Genomic DNA, 25,729 nt, shown 5'->3' with positions numbered 1-25,729 from the left:
CATATTATATGATAAAACCAAAATGCATTGCAAAGCAAGGCATGACTCTAACATTATTCATGAAACTCATCTGGGCAGAGCAGATTAAGTTCTGAATTTAACTGGAAAATTGTTACAATTTATACTTAGATCACTCCCTTAAATACAGAAACAATGACACTTCTGAGTATAGTATTAGATACAGAATTGTCTCATCACCATGTTGGATACCGGCAGCAAATTTAACACTGTGTGTCAACTGCACTTAAATAAAGAAGAAAAGAAGAAGAAAAGGAAAAAATTCAATTAAACAAATGTAAAAGGGAGACCCATTACACACAGGTTAAAGCTTGAAGGGAAATTTAGTGTACTCAATGGAATCGAATTTTTAAAAAATATTTTATTTATTTATTTTTGGGGGGGTGGGCAGAGGAAGAGGGAGAAAGAGTCCAGGGCAGATTCCTGGCTGAGTGCAGAGCCCGATACCACCCTGAGCCGAAACCAAGGATTGGATGATTGACTGTGCCACCCACACGCTCCAGAACTGGATTTTTGAGGAATGCTCTCTTGCCCTCTCTGTGGGAATAAAGGTTATGTTTTCGGGGATATTTTCACCTGCACACAACTGTCCCCAAATGCTACCGTTTGCACTCAAACAAGCAGACATCCAGAGACAGGCAATTGTTGGCACCAGCTGGGAAGCTCGATGTACCAATCAAAACTCAGGTTTTCCCTCTCGTTCCACTGTATCATTCTTAATTTGTTGGCCTTTGGTCCTTATGGGTTTTGTCTCGTGGTTGCAAGATGGCTGCCCTGTCTCCGGGTAGTATGTAATGTTTGAGGGAGTAGATTCTGAGTCACTAACTCTGCTAATACGAGGAAAGCAACAAGACTCCCAGAGGCCCTCAAATTTCTGTTTATGTCTCGCTGGCCTGAACCATCTCCCTTAACCATTAGTGGTTATAGGGGAGCCGAGGAAAGTGAATAGTTACTTTTCCCAATTTCTCCGTTTTCACAATCCCCTGGAACTGATTCACTATTTGTATCACCTAATATCAAAATTGATGGAAACAAATAATCTACTTCTTATTTATACAACTGTAGTGCGTGACCAAGAAGAGTCATCCGTTTGGCTCTGTGTTCTGAAATATGCTCCGGTCACAAGAATTTCCCCGAACGGTGTCATCTGGAATCCCCATCCCCTCCAGCCCTTGGTCTCCTGCATCTAAATCAGCACCCATGTCCTCACCAGGCAACATCTGTATGCAGAGGTCTGCAGGGCCCCGCCCGGCCCAGGGCATCGCGCGAGGTCCGGGAAGGCTCCCAGGGGGAGCAGATCCCTCCTGCTGAGAAGCGGGTGCTAGCGCTAGTTCGTCTTATTTAGCAGGAGTCTAAAGCCCTTAAGAGCTGAGAACACGCCTTTGTGTTTGAGGACTCTTTATTGGAAGGAGATGGATTTCTCCCTAATGAGTTCATTTTACCAACGGAGAGAGCCCCAAGAGCTGTTCCAGTTTCTCTGGCTCCGATGAGCAGGGATGAGGACTCAGAAGTGGGGGAACGTGTCCTCGTCACAAAAAGAAGAACTTGGCGGCAGGACAGAGAGCATCTCCCTGCTGTCTGGTTCCAGGAAATGATGTATCCTGTACTCATGTGTCCTGGACCAGGCATGTTTGGGAGACAACAGCTCTGATCTGGGAAGAAGTAAGTCCCCCGTGAAATAATGAGGTTTGTCCTAGAAGTAGAAATAGAAACCTGGTTCCTGTGTTTATGCCTCTTTCTTTCCTTGGTTCATTCTACCAGCCTCAGAGTCTGATGGCATCATGTACATCGGTAAAACATCGGCTAGTTTCCCAGTTTGGCTTTGTTTTGCTTTAGAGCAGGAGTTTGTGTGTGCTTGTCCTGTGGCTGGCGGGCTGGCTGGTCAAGAGGTGGGAAAGCGGGAGTTTGAATTCAGACCGATCCTCATCTCCATGACGGCAGCATGGACTTGACCTCCAGTAGTGCCAAATGGAGGCATACCCCCTCGCCAAGGCATCACTGTGGCCCAACACTGCCTCCGACCCATGGCTGGGTTCATGGACCCCATTCTGAGGGATGGCTTACTCCAGCTCCATAGCCAATATGTGCTGTTCATTCCACAGTCTGCATTTAGCTACAGATAAAACATCCCGGACTTCACTTAGGGAGCAGACACAAGAGATGGTACATATTAGAAAGAAAATTGTCCTAACTCTATATCGGGTCAAAAGTCAGTGGCCTGTTTGAGTGGCTGCTGCTTCTGGGAATAATTTAGAGTCTTGATCAAATGCTCTAGCAATTTTCTGATTTATTTTAATGAGCTTAAAAGCCTGGCATCGAAAATCCACCCAGCTGATAGTCAGCCTTGGGAGCTGATTAATGGCCTTGAACCAGTCTCGCAAGAAGTCGAAGCTGACATCCTTTACTGTGTCCCACTTAATGATGATTGATTGCCTCCTTACTTTTTCCCCAGTAACGTGTCATTACCAAGAGAGAAATGTCTGTTTAGAGGCCCCTCTCCACTTCGTAACAAGTTTGAAATGAACTTTGACATGTGTTGTAATCCCCGAGAAGCTGCTTTCAAATATACTAAAGGCTGTAATTGTGTGACAGGGACACTCAAGCCTGAAAAAATTGAGAGAAGTGGGGGAAATCACTCAAGGACACTCAAGGGCATGTTTTTCAGATGCTCACAGATGGGGGCACAGGTTGCCTGGGTCTAGGGGAGGAGGGGAACGCCCAGAGGAGGGACACATTGGATGTTCCTTTGACGCGGAGCCACCACTAAGCTGTTTGGGGCCACAGACAATTAACCTTTGGGAGGAACTTGTCTATATGAGCAAAATAATTATAAAATTATGTGACAGAATTCACAGGTTCATGTGAGACACAGTGATTCTTTTATTTTATTTTATTTTATTTAAATTTATTTTTTATTTTTAGCATAACATTATTCATTATTTTTGCACCACATCCAGTGCTCCATGCAATCCGTGCCCTCTATAATACCCACCACCTGGTACCCCAACCTCCCACGCCCCCGCCCCTTCAAAACCCTCAGATTGTTTTTCAGAGTCCATAGTCTCTCATGATTCACCTCCCCTTCCAATTTATCCCAACTCCCTTCTCCTCTCTAACTCCCCATGTCCTCCATGCTATTTGTTATGCTCCACAAATAAATGAAACCATATGATCATTGACTCTCTCTGCTTGACTTATTTCACTCAGCATAATCTCTTCCAGTCCCGTCCATGTTGCTACAAAAGTTGGGTATTCATCCTTTCTGATGGAGGCACAATACTCATAGTGTATATGGACCACATCTTCCTTATCCATTCGTCCGTTGAAGGGCATCTTGGTTCTTTCCACAGTTTGGCGACCGTGGCCATTGCTGCTATAAACATTGGGGTACAGATGGCCCTTCTTTTCACGACATCTGTATCTTTGGGGTAAATACCCAGGAATGCAATGACAGGGTCATAGGGAAGTTCTATTTTTAATTTCTTGAGGAATCTCCACACTGTTCTCCAAAGAGGCTGCACCAACTTGCATTCCCACCAACAGTGGAAGAGGGTTCCCCTTTCTCCACATCCTCTCCAACACATGTTGTTTCCTATCTTGCTAATTTTGGCCATTCTAACTGGTGTAAGGTGATATCTCAATGTGGTTTTAATTTGAATCTCCCTGATGGCTAGTGATGATGAACATTTTTTCATGTGTTTGATAGCCATTTGTATGTCTTTATTGGAGAAGTGTCTGTCCATATCTTCTGCCCATTTTTTGATATGATTGTCTGTTTTTTGTGTGTTGAGTTTGAGGAGTTCATTATAGATCCTGGATATCAACCTTATGTCTGTACTGTCATTTGCAAATATCTTCTCCCATTCGTGGGTTGCCTCTTTGTTTTCTTGACTGTTTCCTTGGCTGTGCAGAAGTTTTTGATTTTGATGAAGTCCCAAAAGTTCATCTTCGCTTTTGTTCCCTTTGCCTTTGGAGACATAGACAGTGATTCTTTTAAAATGAAGATTTAGAACAGTGGTCAGAGAAGGGACTTAAGTCCCTACTGTCTAACCAGTGAATGTCAAGATTCTTTCCATTCTTTATTATCAAATGTGTCATTCCTGGATAATTTCCTATCTGGTGGCTCCTCCAGCCTGTTTGTGTCGAGGCAGTACAGACCTTCCTGTCTCAGCAGTTTTCTGACACTCCCGAAGCTGTGCCCTCCATCATGCCATCTGGGAATGCTGGCTTCTGACAACTTAGCAAGTTGCCCTGTCCTTTGTTGACGATGACCACAAATGCAAGTCTTACCTACAGGGCAGTCTGAAATAGAATTCTTCTTCTGGTCATGTTAAACCTACTGCTTGGATTTTTTTTTTTTTTGTAGCATTAACAGAATAACATGTGTTATGATCGTACCTTCCCCTGAACTCCATAGGGCATGTGGGCAGGGTGCATTCCTGGAGCATAATTCCTTCCATTGTCCACCTGCCTTTGGCACTCAACAGGAGCAGGGAGGGTAGGTGATGAGCGACAGTCTGGGGAAAACGGGGGGGGGGGTCTCATTGTCGCAAGGAATGTATGTCTCCTATCTAGCATTGCAGAATCCCACCCCAGAAAGCACGATGTCATTGCATTGATTTGAGGCAAGAGAGGGCATCTATCAGAAGGACCAGTTAGTGAATGGGCATCGATTTTGAAAGTCCTTGGAAGGGAGAGGACCACTCCTGGAGGACTGGCTGACACAGAGCCTATGGAAGGTGTGGGGTGAGCATTCTGAGGACCAGAGGCAAGGGATCCATAGGAAGAAAGATGCGCGCTGCCATTGGTACCCTGAGGCCGTATAGAGCAGAAAAGTTACATGGGACACCGGTGATTGAGACAGATGTATGGCTCAAGCCCAAGGCTTTGACAGTGGCTCTTTGTAGCTCAGAGCTCCGAAGTCCCAAAAGAAGACATCAGTACCATCCTAACAGCTCAATCTTATGTGATCCTGCTAATTATTATCAGTGAAACAAACGTTGTGCCAGCCAGCAAGAGTGATCTGATGAGGAGACAGCCCTCCTAAACCGAGGATGCTCCAGAGGCAAGAGGGCTAGAGCTACTCAGACATCTGGTCACCCCTAATGCAACATGGGGAATGCATAGAAGGTGAGGGAATGTCTTCATGGGGAGAAACAGGAATCAGGGACCACACAGGTCATGGTCTTGCCCCCAACCTGTCCCTGACACCAGAGAACTTAAAACATTGAAAAGAAGGTGTTCTAGGGTATAGTTTGTCTCCTTCCAGTTCTGTGGTCCCAGGATTCAACCCTTCATGCCTTGGTTTACCCACTGTGTTGGGCCATTTTGAGGCAATACAGTAAAATCTAGTTTTGTACATATCCTGGGGTTCAGGATCCCTCCCTCAAGCTTTACTAGTTTAAGAAATATGTGTACGGTATGGTTTGTCTAGACAGCAGATGTCCTCCTGTCCCTTAATACTGTCATTTCTGTGAAATAGTTGCTGTCCTTTGGACAGCTGGGCTAAGACACATGATCAGACATTGAACTTCCAATTCTTGACCCGTAGAACGTTTTCAATAAATAGTTGTCGGACAAATGCCTGAATGTGGTAGGAAAAGAACAGGTGTAGGTGTCAGACAGACCTGGATTCACCACATTCTTTCTGGGTGATGTTTAGCAAACCTCTGAGCCTCTTGGGGGCCTCAGTTTTCTCTCCCTGGGTGGCAGTGGGTGCGTGAAAGTGTGCACTCCAGACATCGAAGAACGTGGACGCACCAGGCATGGAGCCCCACCTTGGAAGGAAAACCACAGGTGTCACTTAGGCTAACTCAGCAAACCAAGATTTAATATTCAAGTTAACTGAAGTTTGGATCCCCCAAGAACATGACCTTTCAGCAGACAACATGGAATTTTCTGGTCGATACCAGAAAATTTACTGAGAGACCACTTCCGCTCCCTCTAGGAGGCCAACATTGCCTAAATAATGCACTCCTAGCTCTTGCTAATAAATTCCTCCATTCATTGTTTTCATGCCCTCTGTCTGCCTTCAAAAGCTTTCTTTTGGTTTGCTCAGTGGAGCTCCCCTCTACTTGCTGCCTGATTCATGAATCATTGAATAAAGCCCATTGTATCTTTGCATTTGCTTGGTAGAATTCTGATTTTTAACAAGCTGCTCAACAAACGTGAATTCTTTCTTCCTTCTACCCAGGAGTTGAGAATACGGCGTTTTTTGCTCCTGCACCCATTCATTACGATGATTGTTAAAAGAGGAGTCCACAGTTCAATCTTCCATTGGCTTCTCAATCTCAGCCCGACCCCTCCCTTGTCCTTCCCCGAGGCTGTTTTCCAACTCCCTAGGGACTCCTACCCTCCTCCTCATGGTCTTTGATGAGCAATAAAGGGTTGGAGTCAATCAAGATTGCTCTGGGTGCAGACATCTCCACTCCGGTGACTTGAAGCCATTCTGACATTCTGCCCCAAAAGCCCTCCTTCCGGCCCGGACTCCTCACCACTCAGAATCTCCTCCTGGCTTCTGGAACACAACCCCTGTGTGTTACAGCCAAACCCCCCACCCCGCCCATCCCCAGCCTGCGCTGACTCCTTTCCCATCCCGTCCCCCAGCTCCCTAGGTTTCCCTCTTCTCCCCTCTCCTCACATCTAAGACTTCTCGGGGTGGGGGGTGAGGCGTGGGGAACATCTCCACCCACAGGCCTTGAACTCCACCATGATGCATCAGGGCCCTGCACCCAGCTGAGATCTCCCTGCTGAGGGCGGGAATTGCCTCCCTGAGTATTTCCCGCCGGGATCCAATAGGCGCTCAAAACAAACCCATCTGAGATTAAACTCCTCCTGTGGCTTCCCCAAAGCTCTAGTGCTTCCTCAGTCCCTCTCTCGATTATTGGTTTCAGCACTCTCTCTCTCTGAGCCGGAGCTTGGAAATCTGCCGCCTGCCACAGTTAGAGGACATCTGTAAAAGCAGACATCAGGCTTCATAACATTCTCCCACCTCCATCCCTCCTCCCGCGGCATCGACCCTGACCTCTGAGCTGGTGTTCAGGCTCTAGCCAGCGTCCTCTCTTTCCACATCACTCGGTCCCACACCCCAGATCTGGGGTGGCCAAGTGGTTTTCATCTCGTACGTCGGCTCAGATCCTGGAGAGTTTGGCCTAAAGCCCTGTGTCCAGGGGACACTCAGGAAAGACGGGGCGCCCTCCCCGCCCATGGGGGCAGGCACAGGGAACAGTGGCCATTTACTGTTATCCCTGCTCTTCCTCGTAGCACCTTTAGGGGTGCTGGTGTCCCCTGAAAACCTCCGTGCTTTCCCGCCCCTCTGGTACTATCCTGGAGGTCTCTAAAGATCCCTTCCTCAGTATCCAAGCCCAGCTTGTTTATCCTTCAGGCTTGGACTGAAATGACATTGCTTCCTGAAACCTTCCCCAGCTTAACAATTGTTCCTTCCCAGGATATGAAAGCATCTTGTTGGTGCCTGTCTGTCTGTCTGTACGACTGTTGGCGTCTAGCAGCCTCCCCAGCGAAATCCCGACATCACGTCTCTGGAAGGTGCTTCTGCTCGGTTGTGCGTCTCTCCCCCTGCCCGCCAGAGGGCGTCTCAGGGAGCAGGTGCCTAAAGGTGATTTGGATGATCATTGAGTGGCTCAAGGCTGTGGGGTCAGAAATCGCCCACCCCCTACCTCCCTGGCCACCCTCCACGGCTCCTTCCCCGGCCACTGGGGACTCAAGCACATTCTTGGGGACTCTCAGAAGCACACCTCAAGAGGGCTCTATCAGAAGGCCTGGGTGGCTGTCACACCTCAGGCTAGAGACCCATCACACACCAACACACACCTACATGGGATCCCCGTGTGCGTCCCCGCGGCCCCAGGGGAGGTGAGCTGGGGTAAATGTGTAACTCCATGGCTTGCTGGCTCATGCTGTTCGGCACGGAAAGTGTGTATCGATCACTTTGACTTCCTGGAAGGAGTCCCAGCCTGAGAGTTGCTCTGGCGCCTGTCCCCTAGCCGCCCGGCAGCCTGAGGCCCCCACCCCCGCGGTGGGGCCAAGTGATGTCACAGCCCTCCTCCCCAGCTTGGGCACAGAACGGTCTGGGAACGGCTCCATCCCCTCTGATATAAATAGGGCCTTGGCCCAGCCAGGGGAAGAGGCTGCTCTTGTTTTGGGGACCCGAGGAAAAGGTAAGCGGGGAGCCCCTCCCGGTCAGGGCAGCTGATTTCTGCCGGGAGGAGAAGCCAGGGGGTCTCTGGTGGGGCGGCTGGGAGCCGGAAGGCAGGGGTCCGTGGTGACAGGCGCTGCGGGGGGGGGGGTGGGGATCACTACCGAAGAAGACGCTGATGTGTCCCCCCTCCTGTCACATCGGACGTCCTCTCATGGGCTGTCCTCCCCCTCAGCCACCCCAGGTCTTAGCAGAGGAACAGCCCCCCACCCCCACCCAGCTGTAGGGCAGGGTGGCCGGGTTCCCTGCTGCCTCTGAGCAGGGCTGGGTCCTCAGACACAGGCTGGGAGCAGAGCCACGGGGTGGGGGCGGCTAGAGTCAGAAGGAAGCGCAAGGCTTGTGCAGGGACAGGAGCTGGGAGGTGGAGGGGGAGCAGCCTCAGATAGCCGGGAGCTGCGACCCTGTCCCCATCCCCGGAGGCTCAGGTGAGGAGTGGCCTGTCTCCCTGCACCTCCCCCAGGCAGTGCTGCCTCTGGCCCTGAGTTCAAGGCTTGGGTGCCCTCAACTCATCACTTTGTATCCCCAAGCCTCGGTTTGCCCATCTATAAAATGGGACAAACAGCGTTGCCTGGCCTCCCTTGCTCATGAGCTAGGGGTATATTCAGAGAGCTAATATAATGTGAAAGTGCTTTCTAAACTCTAAGAGAAACTGCAAAGACAGATTCTTATTGTTCAAGAGGCACTACGATGGGTGCTAAAGTGTGTGGACTGTGGCATCAGGGGGTCTGGGTTTGAATCCTAGTTCTGTCTCTCACTTAGCTGCGTGACCTTGAGCAAGTCACGGAACCTCTCTGTTCCTCTGCAAAACAGCATTCATTAATCCACTTAACAACTGTTTATCAAGTACGTACTAGGTCCCAGGAGCATTTCTGGAAATGTGACATATATATATATCAACGAACAAATCTCGGAGTTTGCCTTCACGTGGGAAGAGACAGGCGATGAACACTAAACAAATAAATGCATAATAATTATTTATAAGGTCATAAGGGGGTCAGTGCTGTGGGCAAAGGAAGTAAAGCGGGATAAGTGAGTTCAGGGTGTCAGGCGTGGTGGGGGACAGTTACAGCGGGAAATGGGGTGTCATGGAAGCCTTAGTAGGATGAGACGAGTCCATGGAAAGTGCTAGAACACTGCCTGGCAATGATAGGCATTAGACCAGTGTTGGCTGCTGATCTCACTATTTCACGAAGCCACAGAACCATGAGGGGATATGGAAAGGAGACTGAGCAGGGGTGCTGGAGGAGGGCAGATCCACGGGAACCTGGAGCCCCCGTTTATTCTGAGACCCCTTAGTCCATGACTAAGGACCGGTCAGTATGGCAGCCACGGATGCCCACTGAGAGCAACACATAGCAGCCCCTGCCCCGGACTGTGACCGTGAAACTGTTTCACTGTAGACAGTGCGTGTGCTGTGCGGGACTGGCAAAGCAGGGAGGGGGCTGTGCTTACCTGCGTGGCCCAAGCCCGGGACTGGGGGCCACTTCTGCCAGATTTCTCCAGCCCTCCGCTTCTACAGGTTTCCCCTGATAACTCAGAGTGCTTTGGCTTTTTATACGAGGCAAGAGCTGGCAACGGAGGCCTGTCTGGATGGGAAGAACTTTCTGTTCCATTTTTGTATGTCGCGTGGCTTCTCATGAGAACCATGGATTGGGTCAAATGTGCGGGGAGGAGGGAGAAGCGGTGGCTGAGGTCAGAAGTCAAAGTTCCTTTGGTGTTTGATGACCAGAGCAGAACTAAACACACAATGCTTGTTGAGTTGAAAGCGGGTGCAGGTTACCAGACCCGGGAGAGGAGTGCGGAGCGCCAACGTCAGCGCAACCTGGGGATGCCTGGGTGTGCAGGAAAGATGGAGGCATCAAGGTGACCTTGAGTTCATGTCTCAGTTCCAGGGATGCCTGGGCTGCTCTGGGAGGGCAGGGGGATGGGGGAGGATGAGGACGGGAGCAGGAAAGATGAAGCTGGAAGTCCGCGGCTTCACCGGAAATCAGTGCGATACCATGGAAATGACTGGGAGCGAATGAACCCGTGCCATGAACACGGGTCCTAGGTCCGCCGAGCCAGCCCGAGAACTTTGTCTGCTACGTTCTCTCTCGTCGAGAGGCGAGGCGGGAGCAGAATCACAGGGCGCTAGAGAAAGCTGCCAGAAATCCTCCTGTCAACGACAGAGACCCACATCTAGGGCACAGGACGGTTCTACTTCAGACTCACCTGGGACGTTTTTTATAAAAAAACTATCCCTGGCCCCAGCGCAGACCAACGCCACCGGCTGTTGGTGAAAGGCGTTGGTGGGGCTGGTGTCGGGCTCCATGGGGATCCACTGCGCAGGACATAGTCCTCCACGTGCAGGACACAGTCGCCGACTGGCCTGGGGTGCTGGGACAGGTGCAAACACTAGGGCTTCAGGCTGAGCCTCTGGTGCTCACTGCCAGCCGCCTGTGGGGGCCACAGTGGGGCTGAGAAACCCCTTCTGAGGCCACACCCCAGGGCCATTATAGCTGGCATCTCCGGGGGCGGGGGGAGACGGACTTCCATGGTTTCTAAGGCTCCCCCGGTGAGACCTGTGGGAACTGGGCTTGGGACTGACTGGTGAGAATAAACGCAGGTCTGAATTGTGTCTGTTACACGCTTTGCTGTGTGAACTCGGGAACTTTTTTTCCTGCCTCAGAACTCCCCTTTCTGTGTCTGCAAAGGAGTGAAAACTTTCCTTCCTCACATGAACAGCCAAGGGCTGGATTGGGGAATCTGTAGGCAGGGGCTTCTGGGGACGGTCACACACTACCCAGCTAGAACAGGTCTATTCTTACAGGACGCACCTGGTCTGGGGAATGAGGTGTACATCTCCTGGTTGGGACCACACACAGATTGTTCCCGCCAGGCCAACTTATAACATAGAAAAAAAACCTCTGTGCATCTTAGTCTCGTATTCCAAACTGGTTTCCACCTACCCCGGGGCTAGGAGGCCTCCTGGAGACTCGCGGTCTGCCCCACGGCGGGTTTTCTAGGGAAGCTCATAGCCACAGGCAGCCGTATCAAATTCTCACAGACTGGGTCCCTTCAACGACAGAAATCTGTTCTCTCGTGATTCGGGCGTCTAAGAGTACAATGACTCCTTCTGGGAGAACCTTCATATCTCACACCGGTTTCAAGTCCAAGCTGAGATGTTGACAGATGTGTCTTCTGAGGTCTCTCCCCCTGGCTTGTGGATGGCTGTCTTCTCCCTGTCTTTCCAGGGTCTTCCGTTTGTGTGTGTCTGTGTCCTAATCTCTTCTAAGAGGGACCCCAGTCAAATGCGATGAGGGCCCATCCCAATGACCCCATTTAACCTAAATTACCTCTTTAGAGACTCTATCTCCCAATAGAGTACATTTTGAAGTAATGGGATTTAGGACTTCAACATAGGAAATTAAAAACTTTAAGGCAACAAGGTGAATTTTGTTTATTTTAAAATCAAAGTTCCTTCAAAAATAAGTTTAATAAGATGGGATTGGGAGGCAGACAAACCATAAGAGATTCTTAATGTCACAAAACAAACTGAGGGTTGCTGGTGGGGAGAGGGGTTGGGAGAGGGTGGCTGGGTTATGGACATTGGGGAGGGCATGTGCTATGGTGAGTGCTGTGAAGTGTGTAAGCCTGAAAATTCACAGGCCTGTACCCCTGGGGACAATAATACATTATGTGTTAATACAAATAATAAAAAAATTAAAAAAAATAAAATTCAGTAAAGGCAAAAAAATAAGTTTAAATGTTTCCATATTACTCTTAAAGAAAAGATTTTATTTATTTATTTGAGAGATGGAGAGAGTGAGCACAAGCAGGTAGGGGATGTGTAGAGGGAGAGGGAGAAGCAGACTCCCCACTGAGCAGGGAGCCAGACACGGGACTTGATCCCAGGACCCCAGGATCATGACCTGGGCCGAAGGCAGATGCTTAACGACTGAGCCACCCAGGTGCCCCCCATTACTCTTTATTAAACATATAATTATTGACTAATCCATGATATCACTGATTTACCCAAGGTAAAAAATACTATTATGCAGTCGCATACTCTTTTTTTTTTTAAGATTTTTATTTATTTATTTGACAGAGTGAGATCACAAGTAGGCAGAGAGGCAGAGAGAGAGAGAGAGAGAGCGGGAAAGCAGGGTCCCTGCTGAGCAGAGAGTCTGATGCGGGGCTCGATCCCAGGACGCTGAGATCATGACCTGAGCCAAAGGCAGAGACTCAACCCACTGAGCTACCCAGGCGCCTGCAGTTGCATATTCTTGAAGAGAAGCACTTAACAACATTTTGTGAAAATATTTGTGTACATTTTTACTTGATATAATGGACATTTTGGTATTTCTGTTTAAAATATACCCATGTCTTACTATCAAGACATTCTCCCCATTATAAAAATCAGACAAAAAAAACCAACCCCAAAATACTCTCCCCGCAAAAGACACAGCTCAGCGCATGATAGCGCATCATGGCTCACAGAGATACTGTCTTCAGAGCCTGGAATCTATCGCTTTTCTTCAAGGTGTTGTAGACCTGGGTAGATTTCTCCTGGGTTCATGACCGCACGGAATACGGGAACAGCTAGACGTCTGGCTGGAGGGCACTAACACGCTTAGTAACCTGTCGTCCTGCACGAAATGCTGTTTCAGGGAATCGAGCGCCCCTGCCGGAGATGAGTCCTGCTGGAGTGGGCCTAAGGGCCACCGTCCTCTGCCTCGTGGCCTGGGCCGGCCTGGCCGCTGGGGACCGAGTATACATCCATCCCTTCCACCTCCTCGTCTACAGCAAGAGCAGCTGTGAGCAGCTGGAGAAACCCGGCCCAGAGATGCCCGAGAAGCTGACCTTCACGCCCATCCCGATTCAGGCCAAGACGTCCCCGGTGGACGAAGAGGCGCTCCGGGAGCAGCTGGCGCTGGCAGCCGGGAAGCTGGAGGAGGAAGACAGGATGCGGGCGGCTAAAGTGGGCATGATGCTCAACTTCCTGGGCTTCCACATGTACAGGGCACTGGGCGAGTCCGGGAGCGAGGCCAGCGGGACCGTCCTGTCCCCCACGACTCTCTTTGGCACGCTGGCCTCTCTCTACTTGGGCGCGCTGGACCCCACGGCCGGCAGACTGCAGGCGTTCCTGGGCGTCCCCGGGGAGGACCAGAGCTGCACCTCCCGGCTGGATGGCCACAAGGTGCTATCCGCCCTGCAGACCATCCAGGGCCTTCTGGTCGCCGAGGGTGAGGCCGGCAGCCGGTCCACACTGCTCCTCTCCACGGTGCTGGGCCTGTTCACAGCCCCTGGCCTGCGCCTGAAGCAGCCTTTTGTGCGGGGCCTGGCACCCTTTGCTCCCGTCACCCTCCCGCGCTCTCTGGACTTGTCCACAGACCCGGATCTTGCTGCTGAGAAGATCAACAGGTTCATGCAGGCAGTGACAGGGTGGAAAACGGACAGACCCCTGTCAGGAGTCAGCCCAGACAGCACCTTGCTTTTCAATGCCTATGTCCACTTCCAAGGTAAGGCAAAGCCTGGAGATGCCCTCGGGGTGGGTGCCCTAGGGGGACAGCTCTCTGTGTCTGCAGACTTAGTGTCCAGCATTTGGCTCAGCAGGGCCAGGCCTTGGGATGGGCGGAGTGAGAACGTGGGGAAGTACCTGGGAGTCACTCTCAAGGAGCCGGTAGTAGCTGCCCAAGGGGGTCCTTGGAGGAGCTTCGAGCGAGCCACCTGCTGTCCTACTGTGTGCAGCAGCTCTAGTGCTCCATCGTATCCTGATCATTTAATCCCCTTGGGATGTGGTAAAGCAGTGTTACTGCCTCCAGGGAAAAACCCAGAGTGACCACCTTAAGAAGGCACGGCCACAAGTTGGGTTCCTGAGATCCAAACCCACACTTCCCAGTCCAGTGGCCCCTCTGCACACTCAGGAGGGAGGGCTTCTTGTCTCTTGAGAAGGTCAGTGTCCTCGCAAAAATACCCAGTTTGTTTGCTTACACCACTTTCATGCTGGGAGTGGTTAGTGCTACTCCCCCTTCCCCAAATCCCCACAAAGATAGCTCGCTCATTCAACAACTGATTGTTGAAGCCCTATTACGCACATGCCCCTGAGTTGGGTGTCTCAGGGGGCCAGGGAGGAAGGACGCACAAGTCTGGAACCCAGGTTGCCTACTGACGTTCAAGAGGGGAGATCAATCCCACAGGCGAGTGCCCCCAGCTGCAGAGCTCTAGGGAAACGTGCCCTGAAAAGGCACTCTGTGGCGCCAGGCCCTTGGAGGAGGGAGGGTCCCCAGGGAGAGGACAGAGGATGGAGAGGGGAGCAGGGCTGTGGAAGAACAAATGTGTGAGCAAAAAGGCTGGCAAGCTCAGGGCCAGAAACCAGAGCAAGGGCAGCTCTGTTTGGCCAGAGCTCGGAGGGGATGGGGCCTGTGGGAGGCACAGCCCGAAAGAGGGGTCCGGCCAGACTTTGGGATGTGATGCTGGGAAGGGTGGTAGATGCTGGAGCAGAAAAAGTGTTCTGGTCAGAGGGTATCCAGGCCGCTGGGGCTGTGTGCATGGGAGGCGGGGAGGGTCCCAGGAAGGTGATGCAATGGGCCCACTGTCTAGGGAGCACGTGCTGAGGCAGTGGCCTGGCAGACTGACAGGTGGGGCGGGCAGGGCGCATTTGCGAGCCAAGGGAGCCACAGCAGAGAGATAAAACTAGAGACATGGAGGCGTAATAGAGCACGACGGTTGTCTCACTCTGAACACATCCTGCAAGTCTGTAAACCCCCACGGGGGAGGACCTCCAGCCCGTTCTGGGTGCAGGGGGAAGACGATGGACCCAGGAACCGAGGCCAGCACAGGCGCCCTCCTGCTGAGGGTGGCTGCCCCCCCCCCCCCACCCCGTGGAAGACAGAGAGGGGATGCGCGGCCTCAGCCTGCTCTTCCCAGGAAGAGCCCAGGAGGAGCCCCAGGAGGACCGCTCACTGAGAAAGTCCTGACCCCCCCAAAGCTAGAGAGCCACAGGTGCCTGGACACTCGGCAGGTCCCACCATGCCCACTCTCTGATCTTGCCCCCTGACCTTTCTGGGCCTCAGTTTCCTTCCAACAGAGATGCACCAGCCACTCCTGGCCCAGCACCGCACGGCTGCCTTACGAAGCCGAAGGCTGTCTCTCTGGGGAGCTCGAAGTGCCTCTTTGGTAATGATGTTCTGTGAGCACGACCTCAGTGCCCAGATGGACATGGCTGGTTCTCGAGGCCTTGGGGGTTGGGAGCCCCTGAGCTGTAGGGCGCCCTTTGCCCAGGCCCTGTGGTCATCCTGAGCTGCCGCTGGCTCTGGCAGGTTCCACAGCACCAGTTGACTTAACCCTGAGAGATTTACTTAACCTCTGGGTGAGGATGGATTCTGTGCTTTTCAGTGGAGCGTCCAGGACAGGGAAGCCACCTCTGTTCAGACTCTCCTGTCCTTCCGTGTGGGTGGGAAAAGATTTAGTCCTTTCTTCCCCTAAATTTACAAGTCTCCGGCCAGGCCTGGTGGGCCAGCACGGAGAGCCCCCCTGGTACAGTCACGGGGGACCCCCAGGGACAGGGCGTTTAGCAGTTGTCTGCCCCTCTTTCCGGGACAGTCGAGCCAGCTGGCTGCACCCCTCGGCCACCCCTCACACAGTCCCCGGGGGGAGGCCCTCACACGGGGCTGCCCCCTCCCCGCAGGCCAGGGCAAGCCTGCACCGAGCATTTGGCTCTGAGCCGCGGCTCGCCCCAGGTTCTGTGTCTGTCCTGGTCAGCATGTGGAGCCTGCCTTGCGGGACGTGTGCTTAGCTCTGTGTCCTGACTGCAGAAGGGGAGCCTGTCACAGCCGACACTGCTCCCAGATGGAGACGTGCCCGTGCCCCAAGGCAGCGTAGGGCTGCCAAGCTGCTCTGGGTGACACTGGGATGGTGGGCGCAGTCACTGCATGTCTGTCCAGCCCCACAGAACGTACGGCCCTGAGAGCGAGCCCTCATGTCAGCCCTGGACATGATGACAGTGATGTGACGGTGAAGGGTCATCAGTGCTAACGGACGTCCGCTCCGGTGGGGGTGAGGATAGCACAGGAGGCTGTGCTTGGGGTGGGGGCGGGTGTACGGGGAAACTCTATATTTTCTCCTAATTATGCTACGAACCTAACTTCTCTTAAAAAATGAAGTTTATTTAAAAAAAGAAGCTGGTGAGTGTGGCGGGCCGCAGGCTTTGGGCCAGGTCAGATCTGGGGTGAGTTTACGTGGTCAGTTCATGGTGGCCTAAGGTCCCTGGTTTCCTTTGTGGTCCTTTGTGGACCTTAAGGTGACAGGTGTAAAATCTCAGAGTGGCACCTGGTGTGTCAAATGTCTTCAACACGGGCAGTTAGTGTCACCGTCGTGATCTCAAACGGTTGGATCTTGCAGGAGGAAGACTCGACCGGCCCTTGGGGTACAGGGTAGGGCCTGCAAAGCGCAGGGGTGGGAAGATGCCCCACGGCCCGGGGTACGCCGGGGGAGGCTGGGGCACAGGCTGGGCCTTCGGCTCTCCCCCTGGTGTCCCCAGCCCTGAGCGCATCTGCCTGCTTCTGCCTCAGCTGACCCGTCCCTCCTTGTCTCCTCTCTGGGTCCCCAGGACAGCTGAAGGGCTTCTCCCTGCTGGGGGGACTGCAGGAGTTCTGGGTGGACAACGCCACCTCGGTGTCGGTCCCCATGCTCTCGGGCACGGGCACCTTCCAGCACTGGAGCGACGTCCAGAACCACCTCTCCGTGACCCGGGTGCCCCTCAGCAAGAGCGCCTGCCTGCTGCTGGTCCAGCCCCACGGCACCTCCGGTCTGCAGAAGGTGGAGGCCATCACCTTCCAGCACAAATTCCTGACGTGGCTGAAGAACCTATCTCCCCGGTAGGGCTCCTGGGACACCAGCTGGCACCTCTGGGGCAGCTTCCCGTGGACCGTGGGGAGCTGGGCGCATCTGTCTACCCAGGGCGGGAGGGCACGAGGGGTGAGCAGATGTGTGGGTGTTGGCTGAGCCCTGGGCCCAGGACGGGGAGGGGCCCGGGGCTTCTGCTGTTCTGGAGCAGAAGGCCCGTGCTTTCACGTGTCACCCCCCCTTCTGTCCACCCGTCCACCTAACTCTGCAGGTGTCATGTCGTTCTGGGCACAGGAGAGGGAAAGGAGTGGGAGCGTGATTTCCTTGGGCTTGGGCTTACCCGCTGGTTTTGGAGGACTGCGTTTCATTCTGCCCTGAAGGGGGGACCTTTGATGCCATGACCACCCACCACGCCCCCCACCCCTCCCCTGCCATCCTCCCACTCCCAGAGCTTGTCGGGGACTGGCTTCCCAGAAGGGTTTGGACCCCTCGGGAGGCCTGGGGGAGAGGCTTTCTTGGGGAGCTGTCCTTGAGTCCAAAACTCCCCGCTTGGCTGCCTGAGTGTTTGCTCCTCTTTCCAACTATGGAGGGAAGAAAGCCATTCCCGTGCCCAGGTGCGCTACACTTGTCCCTCGTCTGTGGCCCAGAGCAGTGGGGGCCGGAAACCTGCTCTGAGACCGTCACTCAGGGACACACTGGCCTCCCGAGGGCAATGCTCCTTTGGAAATCAGTTTTGGTTGTGCTGACGGTAAATGCCTAACGGCAAGTGTACCATGTGTACCGTCTGTAGCGCACCGTTCAGTGGCATGAAGCACCCCACACTGGTGCCCCCCCCACTGTCCGTCTCTAGAACGTTTTCAGCTTCCCCAACGGAAACCCAGCCTGCCCACCCCACCCCACCCCCACCCAAACCCTGGCCATGGCCGCTCTGCTTCTGCTCTCTGTGAACGTGTCCATTCTAGGACCTCAGAGGAGCAAACTCATACAGTGTCTGTCCTTTTGTGACAGGCTTGTTTCACGTAGCATGATGTCCTCAGGCTCGCCCATGTGGCAGCGTGGGTCGGGATTCCCTCCTCTTACAGCAGATGCTCCGTTAGACGGACAGACATGTTTTGTTTATCCCGCTGTCCGTCCGTGCACTCCTGGTCGCTTCCACCGTTTGGCTACTGTGGATAATGTATGGACATGGGTGTCATGTAAATCCCGTGAAGGCTTCGGGGGTCACGGGAAACATCCCTGGGCTCTCAGGGACGCCGGTGGAAGGCAGAGGCCCTACAGGCAAGTCAGCTGAGTTGACGTCAGCAACAAGACGGCGTGGAGCGTGGCGGGACATTCCTCCCATTGCTCTCCCCTCCACGGGGCTTTCTGGGTCAAGAATGCCACTGCAAGGTGGTAGTAAGACACGCCGCGTTATTGCAGAGAACAGCATTTTACAGTTATCCACGTAGTTCAGCTCCGATGCGGCCGGCTGAAAACCAGAGTAGAACGAAGGACAACTCATCGCCAACCCCACTGAGCGCTACTTGAAGCGCACATCCTTCTCACAGTATTTCCAAGGACACGAGAGTTTTTTGTTGTATTTGTTGCGACGAACTTTCCCTAGCTGGGTGGGGGGTTCCAGGGCCTCTCAGGGGGGAGCCACCCGGGACTTCCTAAGCGTGTGTCACCCCCGCAGGACCATCCGCCTGACCGTGCCCCAGCTGACACTGCGAGCCTCCTATGACCTGCAGGACCTGCTGGCCCAGGCCAAGCTGCCCACCCTGCTGGGGGCCGAGGCGAATCTGGGCAAAATCAGCGATGACGATCTCCGAGTCGGAAAGGTACCTCCGTGCCGGTGATGTCCGGGCCCGAGTGATTCCGTGTGTTCACAGGGGGGGAGGTGGAGACGGAAAGGACACAGAGAGAGCTTCTGCAGGGCAGGCAGGGGAGGAGGGGAGGGCATGGCTATGTGGCTGTGCATCCAGGGTGGGAGAGAAGTGACCAGAACTTTCCAGGGTTTTCCGGGGACAGGTGGAGAGCAGCAAACCCTTCCCCACCATGTGTTTTTGGCTCTGCCCAGCTTGGTCTAGCCTCGGGGTCCTTCCCAGATCCCACAGCAGGGCCAGGACTCAGGCCATGGGATAAGGACCCAGTGCCAGCCCTGCCAGAGCTGAGTGCCCACAGGGAACACTCAGCAGGAGGCAGACTGTCCTTCTGCCTGAATGATGTCTCCCTAAAGCTGGGGTGCCTGAAAGTGCTGGCACCGGGGTGGGTACCGGGGAGAGGGGGCCCTTCGAAGTTCTGGCCTTGGAGATCACTGCTGGGGAGCATCTGTCCTCTTGCTAAATTTGTGGGATGAACCAAGCACTGGCGGACCACAGCCAAGGGGCCTGGGGTTCTGTCCTGGAAAGCAAGGTGGAAAGTGGGAGACTGGTGGGTTGGAGGGATGCTCTGGGGAGAGCTGTTGTGTGAGTTGGGCCGAGTGGGAGCCATCTATACCAAGGGGCATGTATGGCACGGGCGGGCTGGAGAAACAGCTGTCCTGCACCTGCTCCCTGGGTGCTGAGGGCCGTTGGGAGCTGTCACAACGCTTGTTGCTTTGCAGGTGCTGAATAGCATCCTTTTGGAACTAAAAGCAGACGAGGGAGAGCAGCCCACAGAGTCTGCCCCGCAGCCAGGTGGGCCCAAGGCCTTGGAGGTGACCTTGAACCGCCCGTTCCTGTTTGCCATTTATGAGCACGACTCCACTGCCCTGCACTTCCTGGGCCGTGTGACCAACCCGCTGAGCGCGGTGTGAGACCCGGCCACCCGCAGACCTGGCAGTCACCGCGAGCAAGGGCAGCAGCCGCAGCAGCGCTGATCTGTCGCCGTCTTCCACTCTGCCTTCCAGCGAGCCAGCTTCGAGCTGGGAGAATGCCGTTCCCTTCCCGTCTAACGAGCAGTGGAACCTGTGGGCAGAAGGCCTCCCGGGTTCTTCGGCTTCTCCTGGGCCACATGGGGGGTACCAGAAACCAGAATTTAGCACAGGACAACTGTTCAGGAAAAAGTCTGAACAGGCCACCTGGGTCGTGAAACCGGAAATTGTTTCCTTTTTATCAGAGAACAGGAATTGGGTTTTACAATCCCACGGTTTTCCCTGCCCTGAGTGTAGATCGGCTGGGGAAGCGTGAGCCGCCGAGCAGCCGTCCCCACGATGCCTTAGCTTTCGTTGGTCCTGGTCTTCTTTCCCAGGATGCTGTGATCTTGGAAAAACCCAAGCACCTGAATTTATGTTAGAATGTAATACCACGGCTAATTATCCCTTGTGTTATTAATAAATGTCTTGCAACAATAAACAAAAGAAGAAAAATTCTTGGGCTGCCTGGGTGGTTCAGTGGGTTAAGCCTCTGCCTTTGGCTCAGATCCTGGTCCCAGGGTCCTGGGATTGAGCCCCGCATTGGGCTCTCTGCTCAGCCCATCCTCATCTACTCTCTTGTCAGTAAATAAATAAAACAAACAAATCAAATAAATAAAATCTTAAAAAGAAAAATTCTTTCCTTCAGCGGCAAAACAAAAACCTGCCATTTAGCTGACAGACTGTCTACACCAAGTCCTTTCTAGGGCTTTGAGCCATATTTTGGGTGTATTTCCACGGAAGGTGCGGGCTATGACTTAGCCATCATGTGGAGAAGTTTGCTTCTGGACGCTTCCATCCCTAAGCAGCAGGTGGGTGCATAGGGGAGGAGGCCTCAGGCCTCTACATGCAGCCAGAAGGAACGGGGCCCACGGGCACTTCTTACTTTCCGGGGACACAGGGTTGATCACTGGTGCTGACGACAGTGAACCCATTTCCTGATGTACGTACAGCGCTCTCTCCGGCTGCCTCCACTGACACCAAAATGACCAGGCAGGCTACGGACTATGGAGCCCACTGATGAGGGCCCAGGGGCATGCGGCGGCTGGACAAGTGTCTGGGGGTGAGAGTGGGGGTGACCGTCTCAGAGTTGAGCTGGGTCTCTCCCGTATGCGGATGCAGAGGTGGGAGCAGAAGCACCCTTGTTCCGCTCCCACGACGACTGTGCTGCCCACAGTCCAGAGGGGACGGAGTGTCCTCCGAGCCTCAGCGTCCCCCTCACGTTCCAGCATCCGGCTAGTCTGGCACACCCCTCCTTGCTCTGAGATCCGGGGAACAGCTGGGCCAGACATGTGAGAGGCAGCGTGGTGGGGGCTTAGGGTCATGGGTTTCAGAGATGGACAGGCTGAGCAGGAAGCCCACATCCAACGCTGACCGTGACCCGGAGCGGGTGACCTCCCCTGTCTGGGGCCCCCTGCCCTTCTGTGCCAAATGGGAAATCCTTGAATGAATAAATGAGAAATAACCACCATCATGCCAGTGGCAAATGTTTTGGGGTGCAGGCAGCACCCATCCCTATCTCTACAGCTGCAGGCGAAGCTTCCTGCTGGGGATCATTTCAGTTCCTGGCCACTTCCCATCGCCCCGCCCCCAGCTCCCCTTTCCTCAGATCAGCCTCTGCCTTCTGACTACACAAGGAGGCCCCAGACACGTCACACCGATCCAGATGGATGCTTGAAAGTCCTAAGGCACGAGGCCGGCTGTCTTCTGGCCTGAGAAAAGGGGAGAAGAGCCTGAGCAAGGGGTGCCCATTCCCCCCACCAAATCCCCAAACCTCTCACGACATCAGCCTGAGCGATATGGGCCCCCGGGGGGGCATGAATGTGACACAGCAGCAGCACTTTACACGGTCACTTCGAAGGCGCAGCGGTCCAGACGCCCTGAGCCCTCCCCATGGCATGTTAATGAACTGTGGGTGCTGCTCAGGGCCCTCTCTCCACAGCTGGCAGACTTGATTCCCGCAGCAGCCCCGACCCCACTGGGCCAGCCCTGGCTTATTTTCCACCATGCTCTGTGCTCCCTGGGTCTCTCTTCCCTCTGCCCAGTGTGGGGCAGAAGCTGCCCCCCAAGTCCTCTCTGGTTTGGGCTTTCTGGAACGGCTAGGAGATCGCAAGGCTCTAGGGAAAGCTGGACGTTCAGGAGGCAGGTGTGCCTGAGTCTCACAACTCAGCCCAGCCCGTGGTGCGTGTTGGGGACGCAGAGCCTTGGGTCCCACTCAGGCCCCGGAGTCCGCATCTTGCATCTTCCCGGTGGCCCTCAAATGCACACTGGACTTCAGATTAGGGACAGCACAGAATCCCCTCCCAGCACAAGCTTCTAGAAGGGCCAGGGCCACAGCCAGCAGCACTGGCTCCCGGATTCCTGCTCTCAGGGGGAGGACGCATCTTCAGTCGGAACTAACCCTGACAGCTTCTCCCATGGCTCCTGAAGCGACTACGTACAGATGGACAGCAGTCTAGACGCGTGTGTGCGCTACAGGTGCATCTTGTCCCTGTACTGACACACGGGTGCGGGCAGGGAGCCCGAGCCACCGTCGCTGCCGTCAATCTGACTCATGAACCGTGGTCTCGAGGCGGCTTGCGGAGACACAAGTGTCCATGCAGCAGCCAGAGGAAGGGGATGTCGGTGCTCTTCCCCGTATTTTAGAAAGCAGCTGGCAGCGGACAAGTGCGTTTCTCCTGCTGCTGGGGCCACTGGGTCTCGGGGGAGCTGCTAGTAGTACGGGGTTGCCAACCGACCCACAGCTGCTTTTGTCCTTCAGCTCTTTTATAAACGGGCAGTGGGTCAGCATGTTCCCAGGATACAAAATACCAACATTCTGCAGATTGCTTCACACACAGGTATCACTTCTGGGGGTCTGTTTCTCTTACACCATTCTTCACTCAGTTCTAAGTCTTCCTGGGGGTGCCAAGCGCCCCTCCCGTAGACACAGGCATGATTCCGTAGCTCTGATCCCCTCCAGTCTGGGCACGGGTGGGGCCGGCAGGGACGGTGGCCCAGGTTGCTTCCCTGCCCACCAAGGAAGCGCATCGGAGCCCAGATCTTTACGGCTTTTTTCATTCATTTGGCAGCAAACCCCAACCTGAACAGACACGAGGCTGCTTAAGATCCTTGAGTGACAGAAGTTTATGGAAGTGTGACGGGTCCTGAATTTGCTGCAGGAAGATCAGTGTTTGATGAGCAGATGCGTTCCAGGTGGCCCCATGGTACCCGAGATGGAAATCACGTTACGTTTCCAAACTGAAAAATTCGGATCTCTGAAACATGTACTGAAGGCTTTGGGCTTTAGATAGATGGTGGATTTGAATATCATCCCATGTGATCTTTTTTTTTCCAATAGGATTTATTTTTTAGAGCAGTTTTAGACTCACAGCAAAACTGAAGAGAAACTACAGAGTTCTCATATACTAATAGGTGAGATTTTTGGTGTCCTAAAAACCCTCTGTGCCCTACCTGTTTATACCCCATGACTCCTGGCACCACTGACCCTTTAACCGCCTCCCTAGGGAGACATTCTCTTCCAGAAAGTCGTGTAGCTAGAATCCTACAGTATGCAGTCTTTCCAGATCACCTTCTCTTAGCAATATGCATTTAAGATGCTTCCGTACCTGTTCATGGCTTGATAGCTCATTTCTTTTTTAGCACCAATGACATTCCACTGCCTGGATGGACCACCCTTTGATTTATCCATCCCCATACTGAAGGACAACTTGGTTGTTTCCAATATTTTTTGGAAATTATGAATAAAATCTGCTATAAATATCGTGTGCAGGTTTTTGTGTGGTCACCATTTTGCCGTGATTTTTTTTTTTAAGATTTTATTTATTTATTTGACAGAGAGAGATCACAAGTAGGCAGAGGGGCAGGCAGAGAGAGAGAGGAGGAAGCAGGCTCCCTGCTGAGCAGAGGGCCAGATGCAGGGCTCGATCCTAGGACCCTGAGATCATGACCTGAGCCAAAGGCAGAGGCTTCCCAGGTGCCCAGGCGTCCATGATTTTTTTTTTTTTCTTCAAGATTTTATTTATTTGGATGCCTGGGTGGTTCAGTTGGTTGAGTGACTGCCTTCAGCTCAGGTCATGATCCTGGAGTCCCAAGATCGAGTCTGGCATCGGGCTCCCAGCTCCATGGGGAGTCTGCTTCTCCCTCTGACCTTCTCCCTTCTCATGCTCTCTCTCAAATAAATAAATTTTTAAAAAAATCTTAAAAAAAAAAAAGATTCTATTTATTTCTTTGAGAGAGACCAAGAGAGCACCAGCAGGGGGAGGGGTGGAGGGAGAGGGACAAACAGACCCTGCGCAGATCAGGGAGTCTGATGCGGGGCTCGATCCCAGGACCCTGAGGTCATGACCTGAGCCGAAGCCAGACACTTCACCAACGAGCCACCCAGGTGCCCCCATCATGTGATTTCTTAAAGCTGCAGAATGAGTAGACGTTCAGGGTCCCTCAGGGAGACCCTCAAACACCGTGTGTTTTGAATGTCAGTGACTCCATCACTTCAAGGGAGTGGGGGTCCCGTAGCCCACGTCCCTCCCTAGGTTACTGCACACTTCTGTTGAGTTACCTGGAAAGTTATCCTCTGAGGCTCATTTGTAAGCTCCGTTAAGCGGGTTGAGACCAGCCAGCACTTTAGGCTAATTTGGTGCCACCCCTGAGGCCATATCCCTCCAAGGACCCTCCTCATGGCCCCTGTGAGAAACCTTCCATTCCGGGAACACCGAGCTCGGAGGATTGTTCTACTTGCTCCCTTCCTCGCCTTCGTGGCCTCCTGGCCACACCTGCCCACACAGCTAGTCAGCACCCACCTATACGAGAGCCACCCTCCTTCCTCTCCACACTCTACCCCCAAGTTCTGGCCTCCCAAGCACCCCCAACTCCAAACTCTCTCAAACCAGAGCCGCCACACTCTGGGTCCTCCTGTGCTGGGGCCTGGCCGCCGTCCACACGGGGCTCAGTTTCCCTTCTTTCTGGGATCTTGAACACTGCTGTTGCCCGGTGTCCACACTGCACAGAAGCCCTGCTTTAGCCCACCAGGAGAGGCCTGAGGACCCCGGGGCAGCCTTTTCCGCACGTGCTTGGTGGCTGAGCTGCTTGGTTGCTGGCGGCGACTCCCTAGAGAAGTCCAGGATGCTGCAGAGTCACCGGTACAGACGCCCATCAGGAGCGCGGGGGCAAGTCGGAAGCAGCTCCAGGATCAGCGTCCGTCTCTTGGTCCTCCTGGACACACAGCCAGACCAGTTTCCAGTCCCCACGGGCTGAGCTCCGGCCACAGGACTGTGCTGGGCTCTCCCACGCGGGGCCACCCCCACCACCCCCCAGCGTGGCCCTCCATGTGCTTTTCCTTTCCCAGTTGGCTGCCGCTGCCGAGGGGGAGACCACATGGTGGTCTCTTTGCCTTCTTCAAGGCAAAGTTACCTAACAGAACATACATTGACACAGACGTTCTGGGGAAGCCAGGGATAAGTGTTCTAGAACTTTCTGCTTTTCATTAAAGACTGTTTCTTCAGCCTAGAAACCAGCATCAGGACCCCAAGTGTGTAGCTATGCTGAAATGAGCCCAGAGCATGGTGTTACCGGACCTAGGCCGAGCCTGGGCCCCAGCCCTGCAGTAGCAGCTTCTCTGTTCCGAGGCTCCTATTAAGGAGGGAGAATTACCTAGTGGGGAACCCTGGACCCTGGGACTAGCTTGGTTGGATTGAAATTCCACTTGTTAGTTATCCTAACTCCTTAATTTCTGTTTCCTCATCTGCATAGGGGGACAGTGGGGGGTTGGAAGGGCTAAATATATTGGATCCCTGTCA

General features: G+C 53.6%; 1 protein-coding gene across 1 annotated transcript; it reads left to right on the top strand.

The window, feature by feature from the left end:
* Window positions 1–8,086: 8,086 nt before the first annotated feature.
* AGT (angiotensinogen) lies at window positions 8,087–20,424 on the top strand. The gene is made up of 5 exons (XM_032313370.1): window positions 8,087–8,195; window positions 12,883–13,734; window positions 16,824–17,091; window positions 18,735–18,879; window positions 19,644–20,424. The coding sequence occupies exons 2-5, from the start codon at window positions 12,906–12,908 to the stop codon at window positions 19,833–19,835; spliced, it is 1,434 nt and encodes a 477-aa protein (XP_032169261.1). The 5' UTR covers window positions 8,087–8,195; window positions 12,883–12,905; the 3' UTR covers window positions 19,836–20,424.
* The last annotated feature ends 5,305 nt before the right edge of the window (window positions 20,425–25,729 follow it).

The sequence above is a fragment of the Mustela erminea genome, chromosome 14, assembly GCF_009829155.1.
Source record: "Mustela erminea isolate mMusErm1 chromosome 14, mMusErm1.Pri, whole genome shotgun sequence".
Classification (NCBI taxonomy): domain Eukaryota; kingdom Metazoa; phylum Chordata; class Mammalia; order Carnivora; family Mustelidae; genus Mustela; species Mustela erminea.
Note: the sequence above shows the minus strand (reverse complement) of the source record. Positions and strands in the feature narration are given on the sequence as shown.

What these genes read in the sequence shown, in the direction of transcription:
- AGT (XM_032313370.1), top strand. Translation starts at nt 12,906, where the DNA reads ATGAGTCCTGCTGGAGTGGGCCTAAGGGCCACCGTCCTCTGCCTCGTG. An exon ending in TGCCTATGTCCACTTCCAAG is followed by an intron (nt 13,735 to 16,823) that starts GTAAGGCAAAGC and finishes CTGGGTCCCCAG; the next exon opens with GACAGCTGAAGGGCTTCTCC. An exon ending in CTGAAGAACCTATCTCCCCG is followed by an intron (nt 17,092 to 18,734) that starts GTAGGGCTCCTG and finishes TCACCCCCGCAG; the next exon opens with GACCATCCGCCTGACCGTGC.